General features: G+C 54.9%; 1 protein-coding gene across 1 annotated transcript; it reads right to left on the reverse strand.

The window, feature by feature from the left end:
• Positions 1-2,306: 2,306 nt before the first annotated feature.
• ST8SIA3 (ST8 alpha-N-acetyl-neuraminide alpha-2,8-sialyltransferase 3) lies at positions 2,307-9,499 on the reverse strand. Its single transcript, XM_038125602.1, has 4 exons — positions 9,187-9,499; positions 8,090-8,212; positions 5,772-6,329; positions 2,307-5,560 (listed from the first exon to the last, which is right to left on the reverse strand). Exons 1-4 carry the CDS (start codon positions 9,363-9,365, stop codon positions 5,278-5,280), a joined length of 1,143 nt encoding a protein of 380 aa, XP_037981530.1. The 5' UTR covers positions 9,366-9,499; the 3' UTR covers positions 2,307-5,277.
• Positions 9,500-12,558: the final 3,059 nt, after the last annotated feature.

Raw genomic sequence — 12,558 nt, forward strand, 5'->3', positions numbered from 1 at the left:
CCGAGCTGGCGGCTGGGCACGGGGGGCAGGAGCAGTGCCGGCAGCCGGGTGGCTGCTGCTGCTTCCAGCCCAGCGAGCCCGGGCTGCGCAGCGGGACAGCGTTCCCTGCCTGCATGGCTGCCTTTGCCAGAGGCTTTCCCTCTGCTCTTGGGGGAGGGAGGAGGGGGTTTCTTTGTTAGCTTCCCTTCTCCGTCCGCCTGCAGCCGGGCCTCCCCCTGCCACAGCCGGGTGCCCTTGCTCCCCACAAAGAGGCAGGGCGGGGTGTCCAGGGATGGTGGGGTGGGACAAACCTGGGGACTGACCTGGCCTGCCTGAGCTTTCTTGCCCAGCCTCCTTCTGGTTTGGGCCGTGGCTCCCCTGGGAATATGGAATTTAATTCCTCTCCTCTTTTGTTCTCCGGGGTTCTCTGTAGTGTCCTGCAGCACCCGCACCTGGCACGTGACCCAAACCACGCAGGAAAGGGTGACTCCAGGGTGACACCTCAGTGCAGGACACGGCACAGGCACAGGGAGTTCTCCTCTAAAGCAGCTGGCCAGGGCTTGCAGGTGCCATTTTCACCTGCTTTTAAACAAACATTGCTAGTGTTTTCTTTGCCATTTGGAAACTGCTGTCACAAGCCCGTTCTCTGCAGAGCGAGCAGCTTCAGCCCCTCAGGACACCTTCCCAGGGATGGAGGCAGAGCTGGACATGGGGCAGGGGGTTCGACCCACGCTGGCCACTGCACCCTCCAGCCCCTGCACCCATGGCCAGCAGAGCCTTCCTCACATTTACCCGTGGGAGAGGAAGGAAAGGATTTTTCCTATACCCAAACTGGGTTATAGGACTGTGAATCCCGGCTGCGCTGCCAGGATGGTCTCAAGGATAAAATATGAGCTGTGGTGGGTGTTAGTGCTGGGGAGCACACAGAGAGCACAGACAGGGATGTGGCATGGCTCTGCCCCTGTGCCTGCCAGCCTGAGTGACTCTATCCTGGGGGTGCATGTGAACTCCTAAAACCAGGGCAGAATCCCTGCCAGTGAGGACCCTGCAGTGCTGGAGCAAGCAGCGGGTGGCCTGGAACAGGAACAGCAGCGGGCTGTAAGGTGTTCCTGAGAATGTAATTCACCTTAATGAGCAAATGCCCTGTGCCAATCAATGCCCAGATTCCCACACTTCTTATCCTCACGTATTTCACAGGACTGCAGAATTTGATCCATCCCACCAAGCTTGTTGCACTGCGTAATTAAATATGGGCAGCATTAAGCAACACTTTTGGCAACTCCTCTGGTGAAGTTTTCCGGTAAAACCCATCAGTGGCCCTGAACAGTTTGGGAAACAACAGTAAGGAAGAAGCAGAGGCAGTGGAGTTTGACAGACTCCCAATGCACAAGAAACCATTTTATTTAAAAACAATGCATTCAATATCAGGTTATGGCACATGAGTCAATGCTGCAGGCACATCACAGCACGGGATCACACTGGCAGCTCCCGAGCCCGATGCTCGGTCCCGAGGGGAGCCAGGGCACCAAGTGCTGTGCAGGCATACTCCAGCCCGGGCTGGGGACGCACCCTGCCTGCTCCCAGCTCCCAGCCCCGGGCTGGGAACGCACCCTGCCTGCCCCCAGCCCCGGGCTGGGGACGCACCCTGCCTGCTCCAAGCCCCCAGCCCCGGGCTGGGAACGCACCCTGCCTGCCCCCAGCCCCGGGCTGGGAACGCACCCTGCCTGCTCCAAGCCCCGGGCTGGGAACACACCCTGCCTGCCCCCAGCCCCCAGCCCCGGTGCCGAGGCTCTCCGTGGTCCTGGGGCTGGAGCAGCTCCACTCGCAGCGTCCTTTCCAGCGCTCACCTGAGAGGTGCCCTGGCCCTTTATGACATCAGCCATTGAAAAATAAACAATGCTTTTAGTATGGCCCCTACTAATGAAACCTTCATTACAAGTATGGCATTTTTTTCTTTTTTTATGTTTGTATTTTTTTATCGAAAACAACTCCATCAGGCGTTGAACTGTAGAGCCATTGAAATAAAGACACATTCATTTACAGAAAACCTGCTTTTTCCTATTTGCCCTGTTTTGCAGCCTCCATTCACAGTTTGCTCTGTTTCACAAACTCTTGTTTTTGGCTTAGTCTTACAATTAAACCTGGTAGCCAAATGCCTGTTTTCACGTGCCTTGCTGCCATTCACCAAGGAGATGCAAGCAACAAAAATAGAGACCCAGGATGTGTAAAAGAAGAGAGGAAACATGTATTCCCAATCCTATGTACACCCCCAGCACCTTGGCACCTTGGCAAAGGGGCTGGAGAGGGATGTGGCTGCCACTGGATGCTGTCCTGGCAGCCCAGGGCCAAGCAGGGTCTCCCAGTGGAGGGAGCTGCTCGGGAGGACTTGTCTGGATTTTGGAGCCTCAAATGTTTTGTACTCACAGGTATTGATCACGCTGCATTAGCTCTGTTGGCTTGTCTAGACATTCAGTCATGGGAAGGAGAATTCTCCCTGAACCATCAGGAATTCCTGCAGGAAGGTTTGGGGCCAAAGAGAGGGAAGGAGGAGCCCAGCTGAGGTGATGCCACTTGCAGGGGCCACTGGCTGTCCTGAGCAAGGAGGGCAGCCCCCAGCACCTTGTAAATAACAATTAAATAAACAATAAAGATACTTGTTTATTAATGCAAAGGCATTTGTGCTGCAGAGAGGCACCCCCAAAGAGCCTCTCCTCCTCAGCCACCGTCTTCTCCATCCCCTGCCATCCCCACCACTCCCTCAGACCCCACCTGGCAAAACAAAAGCTGCGCACTTTGAGATGGTTTTGCACCTCGCATAAGCTTGGGCAAAAGAATATTGATACTAAGAAGCAATTTACTTTGGGCTGTGCTGTGCCATCGATCTCAGGGCAGAACTCCCCATTAAAATCAATGATTCTGAAATGTTCAATGTGGGTCTGGAGCATCGATGGGGAGTTTTGCTTAAAAATCAATGATGTAATATGGCCTTCTGTCAATAATTTTTCTGTATTCCCATTTCCAAATATTTGCAGTCAGTTTTGTGCTTCCTTCTCTGCGTTTGGTGCCTCTTTGTGCTTTTGGAAAGTTCTGGTGGTGGCGCCAGGGCTGTGCCCGGGACTGGCAGGGGGTTCTGCCCCTCTCCAGGACTGTGGGAGGTTCCAGAAACTGTATGGAGCACACTGCTCCCTGCTTTCATGCCAATACAATGATAATAGTTCTCATTTATTTAATTTGCCGATGAGAAATGATGGGTCCCCACAGGAAACTGGTAAAAGGCCTCTTGATAAAAATACCTGGCATTCAGAGAAGCCAAGAAGGGTCACTGGGGGTTCGGGGTGGCCCCTCTGCCCCGGTGGGCTCTTTGCCACTCGGATTAGAGCTGCTGGGCACCGCTTTACCATGGACCCCAGTGACCAGCACGGCTGCTGAACAGTTCCATAGGAAACAATATCACAAATTATTCACTCCTGCACTTCATTAACCACCGGTGCAGAGCTCTTCTTTCCCTGTGCAATCTCCAGTTTGGGGCTAAACAATCCGTGTGCCCCAGCACGTGGAGAAGGGTCCCTGCAGGCTCTGTTGGGACCAGTGCTGCCCAGCCACTGCCAGCCCCACCACCCCAGAGGCAGTGATCCCACAGCCCTTGCTGGCACCAGGGGGACTCAGTCCAGCACTGGGACATCACCACTGCACCACTGACACTGCAGGAGCACAGGCACTCGAGCTGGACCCTGCTGAGCAAGAGTGAGGAGCGCAGGACTGCCCAGAGCCCCAGGAAGAGTGGCTGGGGCAGCTCTGGGCATGGGGCAGCAGGGGGGTGATCCAAGCCCCACCACAGCCCTAAACAGCCTTTGGGCAAGCAAAGCTGGGAAATGTGGGATAATTCAGGTGAAGGAGAAAGCCACCAGCTCCTTCTCCACCCAGGGGCGTGGGGGAGAACCGTCCTGGCTGCAGGGCCAGCGGAGCTGCGGTGCCACAGTGGGCACCAGGACACACACGGGCTGCTCAGCTTGGGTGCTGCGCTGGAGATCTCCTTCCTCATCTCCTATGTCTGATCACAGGTAAAGAAGCTAAGGAAAATTAACCTGTGCCATTTAAAATACTGGATTTTGCATCTTCTTTCATTGTGGGGTTAGTTCTCACTCAGAACAGTAAAAAAATTGTTAAATACTTGCCAGCATACTCATGAGAAACCCAGTTATTTCCCAGTCTCCTTCATCCCGAGACATAATGGCCAACACTTCCCAACTGTAAGTGACCCTATTGTTCATCCTGTCCCCAAACAGCTGGATTTCCTGTGGTGCCAAGGGAGCAGCTGCCCGGTCTGCCTTGGAGTGCTGCTGGTGATGGGAAAATGGGGACACTACTCCAGCCGTCTGACTGGTGAGTTAGAGACATAAATGGGGAAATTTGGTCATGGCATCTCCTCTTCCCTGCACTGCAGCTCTTCACTGCCCTACAAAAACTGGTTTTAAAAATCCCAGCACCTGGCTTCCATTTTTGCCCATCCTGCCAGTCCCTGCCCAAGCAGAAGGATGGGGTTTGGGGCTTTTCTCACCGAATTTGTCTCCAGAGATGCCTAATTCCATGTATTGTGGTGGTTCAACTTTAAAATCAAATGACAGAATAGTATCAGATGGATGGGAACGAACATGCTTCCGTCTGTCTAGTCTGGGCTAGGATCTGTCCCAAAAGGAATTAAAACACTGAAGTATTCCAAGAGTGATATAAACACCTAGCTAAGGTATGAGCCACTTTGTGACCTTCTCCTTGTTATTCTTTAAAAAATGTAAAATTCAGTAAACAGGAAAATACCCAAGCGGCGGCAATCAGGATGCACAGTGAGGAACTCGCGTGTGATGATGCGCTGGAACTCCGAGCGGCTTCCTCCATCGGCCACGGCAACGCTGAGCTATTGAGAGCAACACATACAAAAGAAGCAAAACCTTTTAAAAGTAGCATTTCTGGCTCTAATGGGAAGGAACAATCAAATTATTTAGGGTGTTCAGTAGAATGCTAAAATATGAACAGACATAAAACATACGGAGTGGCTTATCTAGAAATGCAAAATGTTTCAACTTTGCAGCTGCACAAATCGCATCCACAGAACATGATAAAAGCTCCTGCACTGCTAAATATGCTGAAACCTTGGATGAGCAGTAGCTAAAAAGCATCTTTAAATTATGGAAAAGATTCTAGGGTGGGTTTGTTTCCTTTTTAGAATTCTATCTGAAGAATGTTTAATTTGGTTTTGGGCACTTTTTTAGACAATCGTTTGGCACTTCAAGATTTAGGTTCTTAGGCACAATGCGACAAGGTGAGTTTGGCCAGTCCTTCACCGTGCATCCTGTAGAGCAGCTGGAACTCTGCAGGCAGCTGGTGGGACTCCTGCCACTTGGTGGTGAACTTGGTTCCCTTCTTGTCATAGTAGTGGTACGGGAGGTCCTCCCGCGTGTTGGGGTCGAAGCCGAAGGGCCAGAACCCGTACAGGTGGATCTCGTCGCAGATGGCCGAAGCCAGCGTGTACATGAGGATACCTGTGCTCAGCCGCTTCGGGGACAGGTGCTTGTTCCGCCAGTACCTGCCAAGACAAGGAGGGAGTCAGACTCAACCTGCTCACAGCTAACTGAAGGCTGTTCTGAAGCAACCACAAAACTTCAGTGGCTCTGACAAGAAGCGTGTCTAGCCAGACTGTGCCTCCCGCATCAGGCATGAGGGGAAAGATCAGTTAGGAGATGTATTTGTACAAAGAGCTGTATTTGGCCAGTTTAATGCAAGGCGAGCCCACCCACCTGTTAACATGCTGCATGATATTTCCTGGCCAAGCCAGCTGGACCTTTAGCTGCCCTCTGTGCTCAACAAAGAAGTCGACCAGTGTTCTCGTGACCGTCGCCGACGTGTGGAAGAAAAAAGCGGGGATCCAAAGAATGGCCCCATCGAGCTTTTTCAAACTTAAAAAGAAGTTGTTGCGATCCTGAATGGTCAAGAGGTTGTTGTAATACTTCTCCAGGATGCTGGGGTTGAAGGTGGTAAGGTTGGTTTTCCTTCCAACATCTTTCTGGAAAGCCTCGGTTGGAGCAAAGTTGCACCGAAAGACAAAATCGGATTTATCAATTTCCTGCCCGCACTGGCTCCCGGTCAGGATCCCGCTGTTGCCGACCACGGCGCAGATGTTGTAGTGCTTGTTCAGGATGGGAGACACGTCAGGAAGCAGAGACCTGAAGTTATTGCTGATGGAGAAAACATACTTATGGCTGGAGTAATCATAGTGCATCAGCTGCCCGATCCGAACGCTGCTCTTGATCAGAGAAAAGTTTTTGATGACGTCAACGTGCTGAAGGATTTCTTGCCTAAAACAAGAGCAAAATAACAGAAAACATGGAGTTCTAATTCCCCTTTTTTGCAGTGGATTTGTTTTCCACCTAGACTTACATTTTTCCCTTTTTTATTTAAAGTGCACTGAAGTAGTTTCCTGAGCCATGGTGCAGTGGCTTTTAAATCAATATAAATAGATGGGAATGAGGGAGCTGGCTCCTCACCTAGATCCACTTGGATTTACCAGCTGGTCCCTACTGATGCCAGCTCAGGCTGTGCCTGTGCCTCTTGGAATAGTGTCAGGATTAAAATATGGGATTGGCTGCTTGGGACAAGGGGTGCAGCTCCCAGTACACCCCCCACAGTCACCCAGTGCTGCACCGCCCTGCCTGGGCTGTGACACAGGGTGAGGACAGCTTTCTGCTGGGCTGTGTGTGCCTCTCATCCCTGGTGCAGCCACAAGGCACGTGAAACAAAGCCAGGATATCAAACTGAATTAACAGGAGACAATTCATATATATATATATATATATTTATGTTTTCATTAACAAGCTTCCAGTCACAAAACCAAGCGACAGTCAATGTCTCCATCTATGCAAATATAGTTCCTTAATTCATGTTTGGGCAAGCACAGCAGCACTTTTAGGAGGGTTATTAGGGATACTTACAAAGCAAACAAAACCAACCCTGCTTGGGAATTTCCCTTGCAGGGCATAAAATTAGAAACGGAATAGGACTTTATTTACTTATGTTTATGGAAAACAAACAACCATTCCTCCAGCTCACATCCTCCAATGTCTGAGCATTAATGGAGTCCCACTGGGTGCCCTAATTATGGGTTCTGGCTGACGGACAAGTGCAAAGGCAGCTCCTTGAAGCATCAGCTGAAATCATCAGAGGGGTAGCACAGGAACAGGCTCATGGAGCTGCTGATGCCAGGGATGGAGCAACACTGAGGGTGGCCACTGCCACATAGCCTGGGAGGTCCTGGGGAAAAGATGGGACTAAGTGCCACCTCCTTTCTGTAGCCCACGGCTCCTGAGGGCAGGTGTGGCAGCACTGGAAGGGAATTACTTGTCCTGCTGTCCTTGGACTGTGGCCTGAAGGGAGGAGAAAAGCCAAACCCTGCACTGAGAGGTGCAGCTGCCCCATCCTGCCTGGCCACAGAGCCAGATTCCTGCTCCCCAGGTGGGACATGTGAGCAGAGCCACCCGGCAGTCCCTAAACCAGCAGGCATTTGTCAGGACAAAATTACAGTCCAAGATGGCAGTCCCTGTCTTAAACGGCTACGTGGTTTTATTTTCTTTTATAGAAATGCTAAATATATATAATCAGCAAATCGATGTACGTATAAAGAGTACAAAGCTCTGTGCCTGCCCCCGCAGCTGGAGCGGAGCTGGAGGCAGGAGCAGCGCTGCACTTGCTCAGAACTGCCGGCAGCTGGGAAGTTTCTCTGTGTGCCTTTGGCCTCCATGAACACAGCCTTTCATGGCTGTTACAGGCCAAAGTGTTTCCACTCTTAAACCACAGCTATTTATCCTGGAGTAATGACAATTCCACTCGCACACCAGGAAACTGGGTCACGTTCTAGTACAATAATGTGTGTTGCAGCCTGGTGTCCTGCTCTGAAATAATCAAGTCTTTTGGGACAGCTGCAGCTGTCTGGGGAAAAGCTCGGGTTCAGCCTTTGTCTCTTGCCGCTGGCAAATTCCTCGGAGCTCGCAGCACTTAGCAGGGTGCTGCATCCCTAACTGCCGGTGGGAAGGGGCACAGCCGCGCCCAGGCGCCTGCTCACCTCTGGTGGGCGAAGGCGCTCCGGTTGAAGACCCACTTGGAGGGCTTGTCCTGCAGCTCTTGGCCCAGGGAGTTGGTGATGGGGACAAACGAGGGGTCCAGGAACTTCAGTGCAAACTGAGACCTGGAGATGGGCACAGAGAGCAAAACAGGCACACGCATGGGGACACATGGAGACACAGCGACAGCCACGCACACATATGGGAACACTTGGAGACACAGAGACAGCCATGCACACACATGGAGACACAGAGACAGCCATGCACACACATGGAGTCACAGACACAGCCACGCACACACATGGGAACATCCATATAGAGACATGGAGACACATGGAGACACAGCAACAGCCACGCACACACATAGGTACAGGTGTAGGAACAGAGACAGCCATGCACACACATGGGAGCATCCATACAGAGACATGGGGACACATGGAGACACAGACACAGCCATGCACACACATGGGTACAGGTGTAGGAACAGAGACAGCCATGCACACACATGGGAGCCTCCATACAGAGACATGGGGACACATGGAGACACAGACACAGCCATGCACACACATGGGTACAGGTGTAGGCACAGAGACAGCCATGCACACACATGGGAACATCCATGCACACACATGGGGACACATAGAGACACAGAGACACTCACGCACACACATGGGGACACCCACACACACACATGGAGACACCCGGGCACACCCACGGAGACAGCCGTGCGCAGACATGGGGACACACGGAGACACCCCCCCACACACGGAGACATCCATGCAGCACACATGAGGACACCCACGCGGACACAGAGACACCCACGCCAGCACACAACACACGTGCACGCACAAACCGCACACCCCCCCACACCCCGCACAGACCAGCAGCCCGTTACCGGCCGTGCCCGCCCGCCCCCGCGGCCGCCGCCATCAGCACCACGGAGAGCGCCCGGCGCCGCCGCGGCATGCGGCCGTGCCGCCGCCCCCGCCCGCCTCCCCGCGGCCCGGGCCCCGCGGCTGGCGCTGCCGGCGCCCTCCGGCCCCGCTCCCGCACCCCCGGCCGCGCCGGGCCCGGGCCGCCACGGCGGGCCGCGCCTCACCGGAATCCCGCGTGGAACATGTACATGCGGGGCCCGGCGGCGCCGGCGGCGCGGGGCGCCCCGAAGATGTTGTCCTTCTTGAGCGAGACGTAGCTGATGAGGGACAGGATGAGCAGCGCCACGCTGAGCATGACGAGCCCCAGCACGCTGGCCACCCGCACCATCTTGCAGCTCCGCATGCCGGAGGCGGCCCCGCGGCTGGGCGGGTGCGGGGCGGCCGCGCCGCTACATTGGGGGCGGCGGCGGGGCCGGGGCCGGGCCGGCTCCGCCGCGCTCGCAGGAAAATGGAGGGACGGGGCGGTGAAATGGCAGCCGGGAGCGCCCGCACGGCCCCGCACGGCCCCCCCGCTCCCGCCGCAGCCACGGCGGGACGGCCTCGGGCACAGCCCGGCACCCGGGGACCCCCGGCAGGCCCAGCGAGCCCCCGCCAAGGCCCCGTGCCACCGCCAGCCCCAGCGTGCCCACCGACAACACCAGGTTTACCCCCAGCGTCCCCAGTGTGCCCTCAAAAGCCCCAGTGCCGCCCAGAAAGCCCCAACACCTCCCGACAGGCCCGGGGTCCCCTCCACAGCAGTTCCCTCCCCAATGTGCCCACTCTGACATCCCCAGTGTTCCTCCAGCAACCCTGAGGTGCCCAGACCACCCTTCCCACTGCCTTGGGGTGCCCAAGTGACCCCCCAAAAGCCTTGTGTGGCCGGTCTGGCAGCCTCAGGGACCCCCCCTGGACTCCACAGAGCCCCCAGATACGCATGAGGGCTGAGCATGGCTCAGCCATGGGGGGCCTAGGCTGCTGGGGACCCTGTGCCTCTGCTGGGGACTTGTTCCTCTGTTTGGGACCCTGTACCTCTGCTGGGGACCTGTTCCTCTGTTTGGGACCCTGTGCCTCTGCTGGAGACCTGTTTCTCTGCTGGAGGACTCATGTCTGGGTGGGTGCATGGCATGCCCAGCTCCCATTTCCCTGTGACACCGTAGATCCCGGGTGGCATACATGGAGCTGTTGGAGCCTGTGCTGGGCAGTGCATGCTCTGGGCTGGCTCAGAAGACCCCTTGCTCTTTAAAAGCCTGGTGTTTGGAGCATTAAACTGCCCCCTAAACCACAGAGCAAATCCCATGTGAACTCCAAGAGAGCCTTCTGCACTCCCAGGGATGTGTCTCATGGGCATGACCCCTGCCTGCTGCATCCCTCTCAGTGTTTCTTCAAACTCCATTTTTCCCCTCACAAAAGTCCCCCCCCCCAGCCCACTCTGCCTCCAAGCCCCGAGTTCACTGAAGTGCCTCATCAATAATAGATCCTGTCTTTGTAGCCCCGTCCTTGCTCTGGGCTATTTCCTACTGCTCTCCGTGCACGGAGCTCTCTTTGAAGAGCAGGAGCACGAGGAGCTCGCAGGGCTGGGGTTTGCATCAGGGAGGTTCTTCTACCTGCAGTGGGAGCTGGGCCAGAGTACAGCCTGAGGTCTGTATCCCCCTGCTGTGGGCTGCCTGTGGCTTCAGTGGAGCGAGATAAAAGGTTGGGAATGCAGGAGAGAGCAGTGGTTTGATACAGGACATAGGCATTTTGTGTGGCTGTCACCTGCTGTCCCTTATTGTCCACCCAGTGCATGGTGTCCCCAGCTTCAGCATGGAGAGTGTTGTCCCAGTGAAACCCAAGGCTGCCCGGGATAAACCAACTGCAGACTTTTGCTTTAAATATTTTAGAAATCAGTTCTATAACATTTAATATTGTCTCCTGTAGTTTCTGACCTTGAGTCCTGGGGGTAGGAATAAACCCCAGAGTGAGACTGTGCAGCCCTGGTGTTACAGTCCTGTCCACTCTCCTGGCTTTTCTCTTGCAGGAGAGTTTGCAGCTGCTGGACTGGGAAAGACCAATCAGTTCCAAGCCCCTGCCATGGACATCTTCCACTGGACCAGGTTGCTCCAAGCCCCATCCAACACGGCCACCAAGAGAAGCAGCACCACTGCGGTGTCACCGCTTTTGGGGACAGCTCAGCCGGAGCAAGGACATTGATGGCACTCTGGCCCTGTGTTTGGACCCATTTTTCCCCTGATTCTGCCCGTGCAAAAGAGATTTGGGAGGACCTTTGGGAGGCGTTTTGGTAAGAAATGTTTAAACCCTGCAGTGTGCTGCAGCCTCCCCCCCGACCCTCAGTGAGCTCCAGCCCCATCAACAAGTTGCAGTGGAAACAAAGGCAGTTCTTGCTTCAGATTCTTCAGAGATAGCAATATGTCAGGAGCCCCTGGAGAGGCCGAAAGTAAATGAATCAGTGCTAGAAAGTGAAGGATGTCATCCGTGCTGAATGGTGAAAAGGAGTCCTGAACAGTATCTTCATTGATTTTCCTGTAATTGACACAGAGCTCGGCTCGCCCGAGGCTGCGGCAGGAGCGGGGAGGCCCAGGTACCGCTCCCGCCTCAATCAGGCAGCGCGGGGCTGGGGCAGCTCCAAAGGAGCCAGAGGGCCACAGACTGCTCTGCAGCTGCCCCGAGGACAAGGGACAGCTTGGAAGGACGTGTCCTAGGCTGTCAGCAGCTTCCCACCAGTCCTGGGATAGCCCCTGGTGCACTGAGCCCTCAGCTGGTGGAAAACACCATCCCTAAAGTCGGGAAAATCCAGCAGTGGCAGTGGCAGGAAATCTGGTTAGCTGAGATCTGAGGCTCTCCAAGGAGAAATGTGCCTCGTGTGTGAAAGCTCTCAGCTGGGCAGCGGGACAGAGCCATGGACAGCCTGTCCTGGGGCAGAGTGCCCGGGCAACAGGGGTGGCACTGCAGGAGGGATGGGTCCCATCGAGGAGAAGCACAAGAGGATCCAGGAGCATCGATCACAACACAGCCCAGCAGAGGAACCGCCTGTCAGGTTGGGCATGTGCTTAGGAAAGGTTCCCACTTTTGACTTATTCGTGCAAAAGGTACACAGTCTTTATAGCAGCACAGGAAACTTGTGCTTTGAAGATTTGCCCCCACTGAAATCCACTTTTTCCAGGCTATCTTGGCAATTTCCCTCCCTCCTTTGAAGCTGGTGTTTGGGGTCTCCAAGCATAAGGGGGTCTCGGTCTGCCTCACAGCGCTCCAAGTGGTTTTAAAGTCTCTTTAAAACCAGGTGCTTGTCAGCCCGCTGGGGTGTGAAGAGCCATGAATTTATTACCACGAGCATTCTCCCCGCTCGGCTGCTGGGTTACAGCAGCTCCGCTTGGACTGCAAAGGTGTTCCCGGGGGAAGGGTGTGAGGAGCGAGCTCCTGGGCTCCTGGGACACGCCGCTGGGCTGGGGAGCCCTCACATCCCGGCCCTTAAGGCAGCGAGTGGGAGCCGCCACGGCGGCAGGAGCCGGCGGCAAACGGGGCACAGCGGAGACACTGCCGTGCGTGCCTGGGGCCAGGCG

This window comes from Motacilla alba, chromosome Z (genome assembly GCF_015832195.1).
Source record: "Motacilla alba alba isolate MOTALB_02 chromosome Z, Motacilla_alba_V1.0_pri, whole genome shotgun sequence".
Taxonomy (NCBI): Eukaryota; Metazoa; Chordata; class Aves; order Passeriformes; family Motacillidae; genus Motacilla; species Motacilla alba.

Bases quoted from the DNA above. Each gene is read 5' to 3' on its own strand.
- ST8SIA3 (XM_038125602.1), bottom strand. From the start codon at position 9,365: ATGCGGAGCTGCAAGATGGTGCGGGTGGCCAGCGTGCTGGGGCTCGTC. The intron at 8,213-9,186 runs GTGAGGCGCGGC...GCCCATCTCCAG, and splicing joins ATGTTCCACGCGGGATTCCG to GTCTCAGTTTGCACTGAAGT. The intron at 5,561-5,771 runs GTGGGTGGGCTC...TTGTCTTGGCAG, and splicing joins ATCATGCAGCATGTTAACAG to GTACTGGCGGAACAAGCACC.